Below are 19,364 nucleotides of genomic sequence, written 5' to 3'. Positions count from 1 at the left end.
TTGTGCAGCCGGTGTGTCATTTGTATGACTGGATGTTTTACCAAAAGTGAGAAGGGTTTCTATGGCAATCTGGCGGAGATCTTCGTCCGCTGAGTCACACAGTAACACCACGGCGTCAATGCTCTCCACAGCCTGAAAATAACCCAACACAGACAGAGAGGCTTTAAGTCAGTCTTGTAACCAATCACAGACATGATTTTAGCTTTAGTTTGAAGTGTGGTTCAATCAAACAGTCAACAACTGACCTGCAGGCAACTCAGAGCGGCACATGCAGCTCTTGGTGTGTGTAACCCAACTTCTGATAAGGCTTGTGTGTAACAATCGACAGCCTGTTGAAGACAAACACACTTGATCACCACTTGATCACTTCCTGGTGTCCTCAATTAGCTGTACATTCACTTTGTGCTGCTACAGTACCATGATTACTCATGTTTAATTTATTAATATTTATGTAGATTTTTATTTTATATATTTTTTATCATTTATATTATCTATTTTTGTAAATGTGTTTCCTTCATAGTTTATACACTCTTGTTCACAGCGTGGTATTTTTATCCAGCATTTTTTCGAAATTTGCTTTGAAATACTCTACTGTTTAAAAGTTTGGAGTCAGATTAGAAATAAATTAATACTTTTATTCAGCAAGGATGCATTGATCAAAAGTGACAGTAGAGGCATTTATTTCAAAGATTCATAGATTTCTATTTCAAAATAAATTATTTTATTTTTATTTATCAAAAATCCATCACGGTTTGCACAAACATATTAAAGGGTTAGTTCACCCAAAAATGAAAATTAGCCCATGATTCACTCACCCTTAAGTCATCCTAGGTGTATATGACATTCTTCTATCAGACAAATAAAATCGGAGTTAAATTAAAAAAGTCCTGGCTAATCCAAGCATTATAATGGCATTGACTTGATGGGTCGGTTTTGAACTCCATAAACGTGCATCTATCCATCATATAACTGCTCCACAGAGCTCCGGGGGGTTAATAAAGGCCTTCTAAAGCGAATTGGCGCGTTTGTGTAAGAAAAATATCCATATTTAAAACTTTATAGACTAAAATAACTAACTTCCATACGCATATAACTTCCATACGCATCTATTTGCGACGAAAGAGTAACCCTTGATGCATGCGTATTGATGAACGCAGAAGCGCAGAGAATAGAGCAAAAAAAAACGTAGTGTCGGGGATTACTCTTTTAGCGCAAGTTGACTCGCGCACCGCTGACCGCCGGAAGCTAGTTATTTTAGTATATAAAGTTTTAAATATGGATATCTTTCTTACACAAACGTGCCACTTCGCTTCAGAAGGCCTTTATTAACCCCCCGCAGCCGTGTGGAGCAGTTATATGATGGATAGATGCACTTTTATGGACTTCAAAAATGACCCATCAAGTCAATGCCATTACAGTATAATGCTTGGATTAGCCATGACTTTTTAATAGGGATGCACCGGTTGACCGGCCAAAAATCGGAACCAGTTTTCTTTGTATTTTTCTGCCGATTTTTCAGGAAGTGCACCCGCGTGCACATACGACTATTGCAATCATTCGTGAACATGTCACTTGTGTGTTACAAATGGAAACTGGAGAACTGACGGAAGAGACGAGATACGCTGAAGGGAATGAAGAGCCGCTTTCCTGCGCGAGCTGAAGTTGCACGAGTTTACCTCTCCGCGCCCTGCACAAGCGTAGATAGTGAGCGTTTGTTCAGCTCAGCTTCTCACGTGTTGGATCGGATGAGAACGAAACAGACTAACTTGTGACAAAGCCAAAATACTTAGTTTTGTAAAGAAGAACATGAAATGAAATACTATCAGTTCTGTAGCCTATAGGATGATCATTTTTATTTTACCTTAAAATTACCTTTAATTTCACCTTTCAGCCTTTTAATTTCCAATTAAATTTCCCGTTAATTTCAGATTGCGGACTTGTTTTCATTAGCCAAAAGCCAATTTAGCCTGTTAAATACCAAATAAACATATTGTTCATGTACACTTTCATTCTTTTATTGTGTAAAAAAAAAAAGAATCGGAAATCTGTATCGGAATCGGACAGTTTTCTTGAAAAAAAACGGTATCGGAATCGGTCATGTAAAATCATAATCGGTGCATCACTACTTTTTAATATAACTCTGATTTTATTCGGCTGAAAGAAGAATGTCATATACACCTACGATGACTTGAGGGTGAGTAAATCATGGGCTAATTTTCATTTTTGGGTGATATTTAACTGTTTTCAATATTAATAATAGTAAGAAATGTTTCTTCAGCAGCAAATCAGCATATTACAATGATTTCTTAAAGATCATGTGACACTGAAGACTGGAGTAATGATGCTGAAAATTCATAAATAAATAACATTTTTTAAATATATAAACAGTTGTTTTTAAGTTGTAATAATACTTCTCAATATTACTGTTATTACTGTATTTTTATCATATAAATGCAGCCTTGGTGAGAACAAGAAACTTTTTTTCAAAAGCATTACAAAAATCTTACCAACCCCGAACTTTCGAATGTTAGTTTATGTCGATATAAACCTGGCTATAGACTAAACCATTAATCAACTACATCAATAGCCAGATGAGTTCAACGACTGACCTTTGACCTGAAGGGCTTGTGTGAGGCAGCAGATGAGAGGAAGGCTGTAGCGGCCTTCATCACGTCAGGGTCATCAGAGGTTAGCAGCCTAGCCACGGCCCACAGGGTTTGAGGGCGGGGCTGGAGACACATGACAGACGTTTCCTGTAGTTCCTTCAGAGAACGTTCTGTGTCCCCACAGCTCAGGGCTTCTTCAAGCATGACTGGTTTGGACACAAAAGAGAAAGATTACACTATGCTAGAATTGTGCTAATAATTCAACAAATTATTATTATTCAACAAAAATGTCTTACCTTCTTTGGCTAAATCCAGCAGGTGTCGCTCCATGTCCGTGATATCGTGTTCAACAGAGTAGCAGTGGAACTGAAACACGGTGAGGACATCCTGTGCCAGAGAGGACGGTGACGGACATGAGGATGAGGCCAGCTCGCTCCTGTCCACCATTTCATTCACCACCATCCTGATCACTGGACACATATGCGAACACAGGCAGATGAACGCCTGTGTTACATTGATAAAATTTCAGCAGATTGCCATAGATTATTATTGTGCCGTTACTGTCACTACCTGAGTCAGGAGAGTGAGGCAGAATCTGTTGCAGTGGCAAGGCAAAGCTGAGATGCATGTGCTTCAACACTCGGTCCAGTGTAGTATGGAACAGACCACCACTGCAGTCGGACCACAGAGACATCAGCGCCGGCCGCTCCACCAGTCCAGGCAGCACTGGTTAGGAAACAAAGAGAGGTGAGGGAGTTACCAGCAGGGTTCAAACTCAACTCTTCACTACACCTGCCAATGGCGGTTGAATTGAAATAACTTTTCTTGGATTTATTATAATTTACTTTTTATGTACTCTAAAGTCATTACTAAGTGCTATAATAATGTGTTATGCTTCTGTCAGAGCAACCATATTTAGCCCAAAAAGCCAAAACTCTTTGAAAAGCAAGCTTTGAAGTAAATATACTCTTATTAAAAGGGGTGAGTATGCAGTGATGCCATTTAACAACCATTACCTAAAAGAACCTTTCAGTGAACAATTTTCTTCAGAGAAGAGATATGTTGTTACAAGAGGGAGGGGAAGTTATTTTGAGTAATGATTGCAAGGGCAGAATGAAAAGAAAGTACATATTTATAATAAATACTGCAATATTCCATAAAAAATAAGAAAGGTCAATTTTGATTTTACGGTGACTTATAATCTAAAGAACGTATTTTGCTGTGGAAAGTTCCATAGTTGTTAAAGGTTCTTCATGTCATTAAAGGGATAGTTCACCCAAAAATTGACATCTTGTCATCATTTACTCACCCCTCAAATTGTTCCAAACCTGTTGTGTTGAACACAAAAGAAGATATTTTAAAGAATGTTGGTAACCAGAAAGTTGACTGTATCCATGGACTTCCATGGATTTTTTTTTCCTGCTATGGAAGTCCATGGCTACAGTCAACTGTCTGGTTACTAGGGCTGGGTATTGACACAAATTTCACAATTTGATTCGATTTCAATTCACAAACTTGCAATTCGATTCAATTTCGATTCCGATTTGATTCAATATCGATTATTTTGGATATATCAGGTACAATACATTGCAAATTTTCTCAAGGAAAACAAATCTCTGAACTAATGCTGTAAACTATGGGAGTCTGTTGGTAGTACATTAGCCTACTATAATGTTGAAGGTAAAAATTAACTGATTTGTATATAAAAACTTAAATTACACTCAATGATGATTTATTTCAGGGGTCTCCAAACTCGGTCCTGGAGGGCCGCTGTCCTGCAGAGTTTAGCTCCAACCCCAAATAAACACACCTGAACCATCTAATCAGTGTCTTACAAGGCCCTAGTTAGACACCGATTAGCTGGTTCAGGTGTGTTTAATTGGGAGCTAAACTCTGCAGGACAGTGGCCCTCCATGACCGAGTTTGGAGACCCTTGATTTATTTTATAATAATAAATTTATAAAATGAACTTTACAATTATATAATCATATTTCTACTCCAATTCGTTTTTTGAAGTTACATTTAAATGGTGGTAAATGGTCATAAAAACTTACCAGATGTATTCAAACATGCATTAAATATTGAAAAATATAAAAATGTATAATGAATATGTAATATGGTGCATATATTTAGCAAAATGCTCCTCTCTAGAGTTAATTTTTTCTAGCTCACTATAACGAGTTATGGACACTGGATATGGTTTTTCTGAGGTAAATGTGACGTTACATTGTTTACAAGCTGTTTTACTGACGTCTTTCCACGGTTGAAACACTGATTGAGCGATTCCATGTGACCTGATATGGATTTCGGTAAGTTGTACTCTATCTTCATGTTTATTTCGCGCTGTAACTGGTATTGAAACTGGTACAGTTTCATCTAAAACAGGTCTTTTAGTTGTTCCAAAAACTCGTCTGACTGATGGGTGATAGGGCTTTTTCCTCATTAGCTCCAAAATTATGGAATTCTTTACCGATTGAGATAAGGCAAGCTCAATTTCTTTGCATTTTAAATCTCGTCTTAAAACTAATTTTTTTAGGGTAGCTTTTTATTTAACGTTTGTATAAATTTGATATTGTTTTTGATTTTACATTCTTTTTCTTTTTTATTCATTTTTCTTTTATGTTTATTGTTTATTTTTCTTTTGTATACTCTGTTTTATCTGTTTCTGTAAAGCGCTTTGAGATGTACATTTAAAGGCGCTATAGAAAATAGAGATTTATTATTATTATTGAAGAAGGCGGAAGAGAAGATCAGTTCATGTGCGCTCCATGCTGTCGCTTCTCTTGAGCTGATCCAGAGCGACCTCACGCCACAGTGCCAATACGGTATTTATGTTTTTGAATTGCGTAATAAAATGGACGTAATTTAAAATCTGACACTTTGTTTCATATCAATAGTAACAAAGCACAAAGATTGTTGCGATGTACTGGATGGGAGGCACGCTACAATGTTCCGTTCATTCATCAACTGAAAACAGGATGACTAATCGATTCTTGGGATTTAAGAATCGACATCGGGTCTTAAAAATGAGAATCGATTAAAATCGAGAAATCAATATTTTTACCCATCCCTACTGGTTACCAACATTCTTCAAAATATCTTCTTTTGTATACAACAGAACAAATAAACTCATACAGGTTTGGAACAATATGAGAGTGGTTAAATGATGACAGTAGTGGTGTCAACAATAATCGATTCAGCGATGCATCGCAATGCGGGGCATGCACGATTCGAAGTGCCATAATCGATTATGTCACCGTTTATTTTCTGGACTTGAGTTGGACAATAAAGTTGTGAAGTTTCAATTATTTCCAGGGTCATAACAACAACAATCAAGATGGCTGAGGCGGAGGGAGATGACCGCGATAGACGGGTATTAAAAACGCATCCAAAGATTGGAAAGCGGACATCTGGGCACATTTCGGATTCTGACGCCGGCTTCACACCGCACGCGGAGCGGTGGGTATGGAGAGCCGGAGCCCGCGCCCCCATTGTGGATTCACACTGGCAGCGTTTGTCTCGCGCGGATATTGCAAATGCAGACAAATATTGTACATTATGTCACATTTACGGTCTTCTCCTCCGAGCCCCGTCTGTCTCGTGCTTTGATTTATGATGGGCAGCATGCTGCAAATGCGACCGTGTTCCCCTCTGTCCCAAACACATATGCATATAACTTGTTGTATATAAGTAGTTCACATGATAAATGTAAGTTAACATTAAAGTGAATATATGCTTCTAGTTTTAATAATTTAAACAGGCTTTTGAAGTTTGGGCAAAAACTTCTGGCAGTGTTGTGTTTTTAATTTTTTTAACAGCTCTGGATGTCATATGGTGATTGTGAAACACACGGGGCACTTCACTACATGATTTCATGGTGGAATTTGTTATTTTCCATGTTAATCTGGTCAGTTTTGATCAAGAACAATCCACTGTGGCTTTAAATCAGCGTGAGCAGCGCGGCAAAATAGACTCGGCGCCGAAACGATCGCGGCACTACTGCTGCTTCTCCTCCTGCGATGCGCTGCCGCGCCGCCTCTGCGTGCGATGTGAATGCTCTAATCTGTTAACATGGGCGCCGAAAAAAATATGCGCTGCTTACGCCCTGCTAACGCGCCTGCCACACTAAAATCAAGCACGAGAATTGACGAGTCCCTAGTGTCAACGTTACTGTGTGTGTTGCACTGAATATTTTTATTGCTGGGTGCCTGGGTGGTGGTTGTTGTTACAATAGTGTGACTGTAATTACGGATTAATATTTGCACAGGAGTTCATGAAGTGCCCTGTCTCAAAGCTTTTTACTGTACCATTCAATTTTATTTTATTTAATGACATTTATGTCAAAGATACAGGAGAGTGATAATACACACATAGCAGCCAATACAATCTGTTGTTCAATATCTGACTGCTTGTATTGCCTCATGACTGATTAAAAATTTGCCTTGTTGTGTGCAGTAGAATTTTGATGCATCGCAATGCATCGTAGAATCGAATTGAATCGAATCGTTACCTGGTGAATCGTAATCGAATCGAATTGTGAGGGCAGTGCCAATGCACACCCCTAGATGACAGAGTTTAAATTTTTGGGAGAACTATCACGTTTTTGTATGAGAAGTGTATGAAGTCAAAATTGACAATGCTGATGAAACATAAAATCAAAATTCTCCCACAAAGGAACACAAGATTAAAAAAACAAAAACAAGATTATATTCACCATCCGACACTGAAGTGCAGCTGCCCGGTCTGTCAAAGTTTTTCTCACTGAACTCCTCCAACAGGAGAGTTTGAGTTGCTAGTTTGTGCAAGTATGTCTTGTGCTGCGACGGCCTTCTTCCTGAGGTCAACAACTGCATCCCATACATAAAGAAACACATTTTATATCAACACAACACCTTGATATGCTTTAATCTGTGGTGTACGTGTGCTAGTGGGTGACCATGTTCAGTGTTACACTAAATGTATGGAGTCTGAGAAGAAATTTGTAAAGGTAGAAACCCAGAATCACCTGAATGAGATGATAGCAGTATTGTAGATGAATAACGATGGCCACGTCTAAATTCTCGTTCCCCGTGGTGAGAGGCAACGGGCTGCCGGCTACACTGTTCCCTACACCAGTGTCCTCTGTGAGGGCTTCACTCAGGTGTCCTCTTGCTTCTGGATGTTGGACTGACCTGTTGGACGTGTAAGACATACTGTCACCACAAGAAGGCACTGCATAATCACAACTACTGAGGCCATGTAGTCAAGTTCCTGAGAGAAACCAGGTCACCAAAATGGTGTGATGTCCAACTCACCCGATTCTCTCTGACTCCATATCAATGAAGACAGAGCGTGAGAGGGTGCCCGCATCATCTCCTGTGTCGTCGTCATCGAAGTCAGAGGTGTTGAGAAAGTCGAAGCTTTCCAGAGCGCTCTCCACAGTCAAACTGAGGCTCGATGAGCGGCTCCTATGGGCAGGTACCCGGCACTGAGGAGAGACAACACCCTTCAAAGACTGAATTTAATTGTAAGCCTTTCCCTTGTGTCTGTGTTGAGTTTTTCTGAACCACTGTATGTTTTAACATCAGTGCAGACACCGCTGGTTCTCATTCCTGCAAAATCTGGTACTTTTTTATCAAGGTTATATTAAACTGATCAAAAATTACATTAAGACATTGTAATGTTCAAAAATACAAAATATTATCCATTAGTTATACCAATATTGTGTATCTAATTGTTCATCCTCTATTTTTACATTTAGATTATGTTTGCCATCATCTAACACTCATTTAAATTTAATCTTTAAAAACACAAATAATTGAATAACTGTTAAATGTAATCTTTAGCATATATATAGATATATATTAGTGGTGGGCATAGATACATTTTTTTAATCTAGATTAATCTCACTGTAATCTTGGAATTAATCTAGATTAAAATGGTTCATTTGAATTCTGCCGAACGCATTCAGAATATGTGTGCTCGTAAGTGATCGTTTGTCTTTTTTTAGTTTGAATAATAAATAACTTCTGTCCCTTTAAGACCTGACGCTCGCATGGATCCCAAACACTGTTCCTGTGAGTTGGTTACGACTGTGTTTACATTAAAACTCACCAAGATGGGCATTGAGACATTTTTTAGTGTATTTGACCATTAATAAGCTGGAAAAAGGAGCTAATTTTTGCACTTGTATGTCAGAGGTGGCTTTATTACGGTATATGTGTGTGTGCGCTTGAGATGCGAGCGCGAAATCTGCGGGAATTAGTAGCATTAACGTGATGTGCAACCCCGCGCGAAATTCAGACGGGTCACACCAATAGTAACATGCTGTCATGAGGAAAAATCCAGCAGAACACGCGTTCGCCGTGTTCAGAGGATAACCGGACTGAATGAGAGGAGGCGGGTGTGTGTCAACTCGTTGTCGGTCGGAGAGGAGAGCGCATATCGCATATACATATCAAAATATCAAGGTGAAAGTAATCATAGTTTGCGTAGTATAGACCCAGCTCCAAACCCAACTTTGAGAATAGATTAACGGCGATATTTTTTTTATCGCCCGATAAGAGTCTCACGTTAACGCAGCACGTTAACACCGATAACGGCCCACCACTAATATATATATATATATATATTATTATTATTATTTTTTTTTTTATGTAGACAAAACAGTATAGAATTTTAATATCAGCCATAGCATGAAAATAATTAGTGACTTATAAATATAGGCCAATATAGGTGGATCCCTAATAATACTAAGCTACTATTTCATATAAATACAGTATACATCAAATTATGCAATGGCAGCTTTTATGGCAGCTAAGCAAATTATATCTATTCAGTAATTTTCCCTTTAGATGTAGACCTAAAAACCAGTTTAAAAAAAAAACTACATTTCCAGATGAACCATGAACCATCTGTGCAATCTGATGAAAATCTGAACAGAAATGACCCCATGGAATTGATTTCCAGGGGAATTTTTTATTTTGGTAGGGGTATTTTTTTATAATGACCTTATTAAATGTATCTGTGTTGTCTTTCATGAATTGAATTACATTCAGAAAGCAATCAAAATACGTTCCCCATCACTGAAGCAGTTCACGACAACTTAATAAACTGCATAATTAATCAAGTTTACGCCTAGAGAACTCACGAGAGTGCAGATTCAGTTAGTGAGCGTGCACTGAGTTCAGAAGATGGCTTTCTTGCTAGTAAAACGCATCAAGCTTCAGAATCAATCACACTCAAGTCTGCACCCAAAAATCTGGAGTGAAACCAAAGACCACAAATAGAGAAATCATTCACCTTGAGCAGGTCTTCAAGTCTCATGACCTCCTGCTCCAAGTCCTGCAGCTCCCCGCAACGCTGGCCTAAGCTCTCCAGCTGCAGGAGCAGCGACTGAATGGCCTCCTCCAGACTGCTCTCCATGAAAGTCCTGCTGCTCTCTCCAGCCCAGCTCAGAGCGCCGGTCTCTGGCAGCATGTCAGAGGAGGTGAGCCTCCTCACCAGCTGCCTGGTCAGACTGCCTTCCTCCCCGTCCAGCTCCACTGGCTTCAGCTCCAGGGCTTCATCAGGCATGTTAGGCTCCAGGAACATCACATCTTCCGGTCCCACTGCAGACAGCTGACTCTCGGAGCACAAGGACAGGGCAGCGGAGCCTGTGCCGGGCCCCTGGCTCTCAACCTGGTCCCACTCCAGGTCTGGATCGCTGGTGCTGACACTGCCGCAGTCTTCCTCAACACACTCCTCTTCAACTGGCCTGTCCTCAGGGATGGGAGCGGGTTCAGAAGGAGGGTCCGTCTCAGGGGGCGTGACAGTGATCTCTGGGTTTGACTGGATGGGGGTGAGGCTTGACGTTGACATGTCAGAGAAGGTGAAGGACAGACGCTTGCATTCGGCCACACCGCAACCTCCGTTTTCAAAGACGTCATCTGGTAAAGTGGACTGTGTGATTGAAAGAGGAAGAAAATATGGTAAATATGGCTCGCTTATGCCATTTAGTCTTTTCACTACTATTATTTTTGTAGCTATAGTGATCTAAAGATGCGAACAATAATTCCAGTCCAAAAGTTCCAACACACTAAAGCAGGGTTGCCAACTCCAGAAACATGCTTTCAGACTCCGTCTGAAAATCTCACAGCAAATTAAAATAGCCAACGTGCTGCGCAGACCATTTGGCGTATGACATCAAGAATAACGAGCGTTTCAAAAGCTGCGCTTTTGAGTCGCTCTCGCAGTATTTTGAGGTTATATACGACATTCGGTCTTCACAGCATAATCAAACACATGTATTGAATTTGGGTTGGGTTTTAATTAAACCAATGAAGACCTGAAACCTCTTGATTGGACCAGTCTGTACCAATCACATTTCCCCCACACCGTGCAAGGTCACTGTATATAAGCTGCTGACCCCCACCTGCACCGAAGATGTTTAGGCGGTATTGTGAAACGTAATATTTGTGCACACAAAGCAGATTTACACATCTAAGATATATATTATAATATGAGTTGTTAATCTTAACTTTTAATAACAATACCAGCTGACAGGGCTCCCTGTATGTTTACAGCATTAGTTGAGAGATTTTTTCCTTGAGAAAAATTAACATGTAGCTGTACCTGATATTTATCCAAATTAATCGATTTTGAATTCGGAATTGTATCGCAAGCTTACGAATTGAAATCATGAAATTTGTGTCGAGCACTGATAAAAATTGTAGGCTACCACCAGTTATTGTACTGTGTAAACATTGTTTAGTTACCAAATGTTTTGATAATCAGAATACACTTTTTTACAACACCCCTCAAAAGTTGGCAACCCTGACTAAAGAGCAGTAGAAGAATTAAAGACCCCCATGAAATGGTTTGACACAGGAATTCCTGAATAGTTTTAGGTTTAACGAAAGCAAATTGTCTTTCCTATGTTAACACCAATCCTACTGAAACAAGAAGTTGGGTGGGACATCCAAACCATGATTAGCGACTTGCTATTGCTAGTCAGAGGCTAGTGTCAAACTGCATGAAGACTGCCACAGTTTGTTCACTGACCATCTGATACATACTTCAAACAAAACCGAAAGCAATTGTGAAAACTGCAATAACCTGTGTTTAAAATGTACTAGGTTAATTGATATTTTGTGCATTGTGATTTGTCAACATTTAAATGTGAGTGGCTTAAACATATACATTTACATGTCAGTAAGATGAACTGTTTTAGTTTAAGTGGGTGGTTCTTGGTCAGATTTTAATTTAATTAAACACAAGTTTGTCAATATTTTAAGTCCATCTTCCTGGAAGTGAAAGATTTCAAATATGAATATGTCTGCTAAATGTTTTTTTGTGAAATGTGCATAGTCATCAAAGATGCCTAAATGCCACAATTTTGTTTTCATGGGGTAATATCACGGGGTAATATTATAGTTGAGAAAAGTGCATATGTGAATGTTAGTGTGACGAAATGTGTGAATGAGAAATGTGACAATGTCAAAGCAGAAAATGCAAGCAAAGAAAAGAGACACACACACACAGACTTCACTCAGAATGGCAGGGCACACAGTGACCTGACTCACGTAGACTTCCAGACTGGACCTTGAGCGAGGTCTCAATGCGGCCAGATCGCCAAAAGAGCGACTGCGTCTGAGTTTCTCTAAGAGCGTCTCTCTGAGCGTGTGCAAGAACGAAAGACGCTGACCCTCCCACCGCCGGGGTTGCCACTTCATTGTCATCGAGAGACAAGATCACACACACAACAGCCACGATGCACACGGTGCCACAGGGAGGATACAATTCATTACACAACAGCACAGGCTACACAACAACATTCAAACACAAGCTGCAAGTCCGGTCATATTTAATAATAAACACAAAATCATAAAAACTGAACTCAGAACATCTAGCCTGGACTCGGTAGCGTTAATATTTAGGTTAGTATTGAGGTGTTAAGGTGAGAAAGGTGACAGTGTGATCTAACACCTGATTTCAATATCCTGTATATATACACCATTGTGAAAAAGTAGTGCACTTAATTGTATAGAAGGTGCACTTTTAAAAAGTTACTTTGTAATGTCAAATAAAAAAAGTTTACATTTACAGTTCATTATACATTTTATGTCATGTCTTTTTTTCATGCTTTAAAGTACACTTATATTGAGGTGTTAACTAACATACTAAAGCACATAATATTACATATAAAGTTTGCATATTTAAAGGCCTGACTTCACAGACAGGGCTTAGATTAAGCCAGGATTAGGCCTTAGTTTGGACATTTAGCTTTAATAAACATGCCTTGAAAAAAACATTACTGGTGTGTATCTTAAAACAAAACAATGGCATATGCCAGTGCAAGTTGCTTTCAGTTAAAACAGCTCAAACATGCATTTTAAGTCTGGGAATAAACTTAAGCCTTGTCTGTGAAACAGGGGGTTTATGTCCTAAATTGCAAGTTCATTATTATAAATGTGTAATTACAAATATAGTTTATATATAACAAGTTTAAATAGAAATTAATTTTGATTTAATTGTAAATAACATGCAATTAAGTGTCCAAAAACATTACATTCGTTTCACAGCTAAGTATATTCTTTCCATAATTAGTGCTCTTTTTAAAAGTATGCTAAAGTGTACTTGTTTTTCATGGTGATAGAAGCAGACTTTAAACACAACTGTGAAGAGATTCAGAAGTGCACTCACAAAGAAAGACGTGTCCTGGAAAGTGGGCGTCTCGGGTGTGCCTTGGCTGTACACTGAAACTCGTCTCTGAAGGGCGGTGGCTTTACTCACATTTCCTGAGGACAGGGTCAGATCCTCGACGTCAAACGGACTGTAAAAACAAGGCAGATATATGTTCATGTACAACAATCCAATATCATACAAAAGTAAAAAATAAAGGAAACGCCAAAGAAACTGGAAAAAAGAAAAAAACTTATTTATAAGCCCCATTAATGGTTAGGCAGGAAAAAATTCAGTGGCACTTCCACGACTGTCCTGAAGAGGGCAGTGTACTTCAACACTCTCATCTACTGTGGCTAAATGGACTGAAACATCACACTTCTTATCTTGTTTTATTAGGTAATGTCACTTACAACCAGGCGACCTCCAGGTTAAGTTTAATGGTTCCCAGGTCGTTGACGTCTACAGCTACCACCTGAGGCATAGCGGTGAACAGGTCCTTGGTTTCACAGATCACGCTACCCACTAAGATGTGAGTGGCCAACCCTTTTAACTCTGTCACCTAGTAGAAAAAAGGTCATGCATTGAGAAATGTCAGTTCCGCAATGTTTAATACTAGAACAATTCACAGCTTTCTTCATAGGAATAGGTTTTGTTGCAATCACGGATGTAACCAAATATTCAAGACTTAGGGGATGAAATGTAAAATTTCATCATTGAAATTTCGGTCATTGAAAACAAATATTACGGGGATGTGTTCTCTTGTACCCAGTTTGTCAATAGTCCCTTTCACACATATAGTCTTTACTGGTAAATTGCTATCAAGAGATCATGTGTGAACAGGACCTTTTCAAAAATACCAGTAAATCGTTTCTGGCAATTTACCGGTAGAGCCCCTTTCACACAGAGTGTTGATCCTAGAAAATTTCCATAGAATTGCTAGTGCTTTCTATGTGAACGCAAACACGTCCCGGGAACAATCCCGGGAAGGGGACCTAGTAAAATAGCTGGGATCGGTCCCGTAACATGCCCTGTATGAACAAAAGGCAGGACCAATGGCGTAAGGGGTGTGTCGTAGCGATGGCGCATCTGTCTTCGCAATGAAATAGTTATCGAGCGACTCTTTGACCAGGGGTTTTAAATGCAGGTCAACATTAACGTTGCACATTAACAAAAAAGAAAGTTTGTGTTCGTCACATTTTGATATCTTTATGGGATCTTTACGTTCTATGCATGTTTCGTTTTCTTTTTCCCTTCCTCTCTTTGTCTATTCTATTTGCTATCTCGCTCTCAGGTTTCCTCTGAGAGGCCATGTCAGCTGTCAACCATCGTTAGGGCGGCCCTTCTGCGTCCAATCCGCTGCCGCCCCACGGGTTTAAAAGTCTCCCAGCATGCCTCGTTTGGGAGTGCAGTGTGTGTGTGTGTTCGTTCATTCATTCAGACATTTATTCATTCGTTCGACATCCTGAGTTGAAACTTGTTTGGGAATGAGTGATTCTAACCCTTTAGTGTTTCGGGATTTTTGACGATGATCGGAGTTAGTTGTTCTTTGTTGGGGAAAAGAGAACAGGTAAGCAGGTTGCGCGACATACATTGTACCCGCTGTGGCGTTGTATGCGCAGAAGATTTTGGTTTATTTTTCACATTTTTCTTTTGGTAGGTTAGAGGGATCAACCAAAATCAAACGATCCTGGGACAAATCCTGAGACTCATTATCAGTGTATTTTCCGGAATCTCTGTGTGAAAGAGGCTATATAGTCTTTAATAATTACCATAATTTATTACCATCAAGAGTAATTTACCGATTTGAGAAGTTGTAACATTACTGTTTTCATTAACCGGTATCATGCTGTGTGTGTACAAAGAATGAAGATTACTGGTATGAGCATGTATAAGGTCCGAATGCGCTGACGTAAGAATCAAAATTCTTATGGACATGACACGATTACTCCGCACTGTTGACAGTAAGCTCAGCTACTTTTTAATGTTTCTTTTATGTAAATATGTGCTAGATGGACATCTTTTTCGCTTTTTTAGCGAGTCACGCTCGAGACCCTGCCTTTTTTTCCATTCATCAGCGCTGCGGTTTCCATTGTCAGAAATTGTGAATGGTACCCTAATTCCAAACTGTACCGCACCCTTCCCTTGGGGCACCTAGCACAGTAGTCTGGTACTAAAGGGTGGAGCTAGACTCACTGCAGAACGTTGATTGGTTGACAGAGAATTGTCAGTTGCGCATGCTTTTTCGGCTGTGTCAGAGACGAAGATATGAATTTCAAAGTTTTTCGTTTCACTAGTGTTTGTAAGAGGCTTTCAATAATTATGGCCTATATGGCCCCTCATACAGAACGGCTTTGCTTGTGTGAACAGCATATTGGTGTATTTACCGGTAAAGTCATTTTGGTAATTTCACGGTAATTTCCTGGGATTACTGTGTGAAAGGGGCGATTGTCAAAATGAGTCGCTTCGTTACATTGGGACTCTTTCATGGAAGACTGCAGCCCACCTTGATGTTGATGAGGTCTGTAATAAGGGGCATGAAGATCATCTCCTCTCCATCCCAACTCTGCTTAGAGTTTGCTTCGATCTTCCCCTTCAGTTTCCACCGCTGTCGGCCGTATCTCATAAAAATCTGCCAGGAAGAGAAAGAGAGAGGCAAAAAGAAGGAGAAAAAATAAAAATGGCTGAAGTAGGAAAAAGCTACCAACACAAGTTCACTTAATCGTTAATAGAGCAATAAAGCAAAGGGAGTTTTCAGTATTTAGTTTTATAAAGCCTTAAAAAATCTAATTAGGTTTGGTGGGTGTACTTGTGGATCAGAAGAGAAAACGTTGCTAGGAGAGCTGTGATTACAAATGAACTGGATGTACTTGGCAGAACAGCAGGCAATTACTATAAAGCGTTTAGTAATTTGATAGAAGACAGATGCATCTGGCTTTATAACAGAAAAACTGCATGGAACTCTGCATTATGTTCTGAAATGTAGTTTTTTTTATTTTCCTAGCTACTCACCTCATATTGATCGCCTGGACAAAGCCTGGCAAAACCAGCCAATCCTGAGACAGGAGGCAAAGGAGTTGAAAAGTTTGTTATTGAAAACCAACAAGTATATTGTAGATTTTTCCTTTTTTGTGCAAAAGTCCTGTACCTTTCATTTTGATATGAAACTCCCCCAAGAGGTTCTCCAGCTCGGCCTCAAAAGTGCACATGTTCTGAAAAGAAGGGAACACATGATAATACGAATTGCAGGTGAATTGAGAAATGTTATAATGCCACAAATATTTCTTACTTGAACTATTCTTATTAAAAAGTAATCTGCATTATTGTTATTAAATAAATAAAAAAAGTACACAATATATATTTATTATATTTAAAAAAGTAACTAGTTAACATTTTTCTGTAATTAATAATGACTAATTGCACCTAACATTAAAATGTGTTCATTTGTTCTCTAAATTAATGTAGAAAGGTGGTCTATTTTAAATATTTGTTTAATGGCATCTTTTTTACAACGTACTATGAATGAAGGCCAGTATCATAGATAATACTGCTACTGATGTCTCTATTAAATCTATTTTTTCTCTGAAATCCCCTTTAAAGCACCATCACCACATATACACATCTCATATAAACAAATCATTTTTGACTGTTGCATCATGACATTTTCTGATACAAGTGTTGCATTTCTGAAAAACGCTGCCAGAAATGTCCCTTCTAAAAGTGAAAACTTCGAGACTCGTGTGTCTTATGAAGACATTCTCTCAGAGACATCTGATCAGGATCAGGTCTGTAATTATACGGACCATTTAGTCAATTAGACATTGAGACAACCCAACTAGTCGATTTAAAAAAAAATATGCTGTGTGACTGTGAACAATGAGAAAAATGGCCAAATGGTCAGAGAAACAAGCAAACATTTAATATGTACCTCTGTATATTCTTTGTATCTGCGGTTGACTTCCGCCAGGCTCTCACGTGTGCCTTTAGTTGAGGGTGAAGCAGTGAAGGCCTGTTTCATTTTACTGGCGCCATCACGCAACCTTCTCTGAATACAAAAGCCCTCGTACAGCTCATCGATCTGTAAAAAAACACACACACACACACACACACACACACACACACACACACACACACACACACACACACACACACACACACACACACACACACACACACACACACACACACACACACACACACACACACACACACACACACACACACACACACACACACACACACACACACACACACACACACACACACACACACACACACACACACACACACACACACACACACACACAGCATTGGTGCACAGAATTATATTTTACAAAAGCAGCACTGCACACGCTCGCACATGGCAACCCTCACTAAAGATTGCGTAAACACTAGCTTTGATGCCTAAATCGCTAGCATACATCATTACAGAGCCCTGGGGGTCCCCATTCAGCATAGAAACATGGCTATTACAATGTACTGTAGCATTCTGTTAGCACAATGGAGTGGCGTACTGTACTGAGCGATGAAAAATGAATTTGAACACTTCAAAAGCAAACACTAAATGATGCGGCTCAACAGCCCTCGGGACAACGGTAATGCCATACATCTGTGACATACGAGCAGCTCGGAGCCACAGCCTTTATCATGGAAATGCACATTTAGCACATTCACAACTCAGTGAACACTGGCCGGGCTCAAATTAGCTATGCTAATCCTACCAATGCTGAAGAGAGGGTGAATGAGGGGGATGGAGAGAGAGCGAGAGGGGCAAATGAGAATGAGGAGATGGACCGCAAGTGACAGAAACAAGTGAGCCGAAAAGGGGCAGCAGGAACAGGGAATGATGTGGGAGTAGGCAGGAAGAGGGGTGGACACTGCAGCTGAACGAGATATCCGGCAGTGACTTCCAGTGATGCTGTTTCCTGTGCCGCTGTTCAGGAGCGATGCCCCGCTGCTGCTGAATCTGCAGTGCCATGGCAAAATTATACATATGTCAGAGCTGTTTATGTAAGCAGTTCATTATTATTATTTTAACTGATTGTCCCAAGTGTAGTGCCTGCTTGTGAGTAAATTAGACCCTCTTTAAAATGTTAATTTATTTATGAATCAAAATGAAAATAATTGTTTTCTATTTGTAATGCATTTTAAAATATAGTTAATTCATGTGATGGCAAAGCTGAATTTGTCATCATTACTCCAGTCTTCAGTGTCATGTGATCCTTCAGATATCATTCTAAAATTCTGATTTGCTGCTCAAGAAACATTTCTTATCAATGTTAATATTGTTGTGGAAACGTTCAAAAGAACCGCATTTATTTGAATTATGAAACGCTTTACTGTCACTTTTGATTAATTAAATACATCCTTGTGGAATAAGTTATACAACATATATATACATACATATATATATATCTTACTGACCCCAACAGTAGTGTATAACAAAAGTAAAGTCAATTGTACTTTTTTTTCTATAAAATGGCAGCTTACATACACACAATATCTCTTACTGTGATGCTGCATTCTTCACTGACTAAAAAACAGAGGTACAAATAAACCAACAACAACAACAAACAATGTAATGTGCTATCCAATTCGCTAACAAATTGTTTGCCTGGCAAATCAGCTTCAATCAAGCAGCAACCTCCCCCAGTTTCTCTTGAAGTCAATACGGAAGTGACTTAAACTGCAATTAATCGACTGGCCGCTAGGGACAGGCTCCAAATGGGAGGAGAATCTCATTGAACTCCATGTTAAAATGCCCAGCTTTACAGCAGAAAAAAACATGTTTACAGCCTGGTACAAATTGTGGTATACAAATCTATACGGCTAATTTTGCCCTTCATGACAACTGTGAGGGGGCCAGGGGGGTGAATTTTTTTTATAAATCATTCGTTTACATTATATAAAGCCTTAAAGGGGTGGTAAAACACATTGTTTTGAAGGCTTGATTGTGTTTGTGGGGTGCACTGTAACATGTGTTCATGCTTCGTTTAAAAAAAAAAAATCATTATTTTTTATATATTTGACCTTTATTCTACACTGCTCTGTCCCTCCTGTCCCGTCACGGTCTGATGCTTTCCGGGTTGTATGAAGCCAGTCCCTCAAAAATACGCG

General features: G+C 39.3%; 1 protein-coding gene across 4 annotated transcripts in view; it reads right to left on the bottom strand.

Annotated features, from left to right (window-relative positions):
• The window catches only part of ripor2 (RHO family interacting cell polarization regulator 2), an 85,164-nt gene that overhangs the window by 4,686 nt on the left and 61,114 nt on the right, over positions 1–19,364 (bottom strand). For 2 of the 4 annotated variants that reach the window (XM_079830040.1, XM_079830041.1), the window contains exons 7-22: positions 17,176–17,325; positions 16,396–16,459; positions 16,260–16,303; positions 15,754–15,879; positions 13,661–13,809; positions 13,269–13,398; positions 12,149–12,292; positions 9,888–10,526; positions 7,901–8,073; positions 7,612–7,777; positions 7,321–7,453; positions 3,177–3,332; positions 2,903–3,076; positions 2,610–2,812; positions 246–329; positions 42–132 (exon numbers count right to left, since the gene is read on the bottom strand). In XM_079830040.1, the coding sequence (XP_079686166.1) occupies positions 42–132; positions 246–329; positions 2,610–2,812; positions 2,903–3,076; positions 3,177–3,332; positions 7,321–7,453; positions 7,612–7,777; positions 7,901–8,073; positions 9,888–10,526; positions 12,149–12,292; positions 13,269–13,398; positions 13,661–13,809; positions 15,754–15,879; positions 16,260–16,303; positions 16,396–16,459; positions 17,176–17,325 (2,626 nt within the window). The remainder of the gene's footprint in view (positions 1–41; positions 133–245; positions 330–2,609; positions 2,813–2,902; positions 3,077–3,176; positions 3,333–7,320; positions 7,454–7,611; positions 7,778–7,900; positions 8,074–9,887; positions 10,527–12,148; positions 12,293–13,268; positions 13,399–13,660; positions 13,810–15,753; positions 15,880–16,259; positions 16,304–16,395; positions 16,460–17,175; positions 17,326–19,364) is intronic. The other 2 variants (XM_079830042.1, XM_079830043.1) reach the window with 1 other exon arrangement.

Source organism: Gobio gobio (assembly GCF_949357685.1).
Source record: "Gobio gobio genome assembly, chromosome: 11".
Lineage (NCBI taxonomy): Eukaryota > Metazoa > Chordata > Actinopteri > Cypriniformes > Gobionidae > Gobio > Gobio gobio.
The sequence above is the reverse complement of the archived record's forward strand: the minus strand, read 5'-3'. Positions and strand labels throughout refer to the sequence as shown.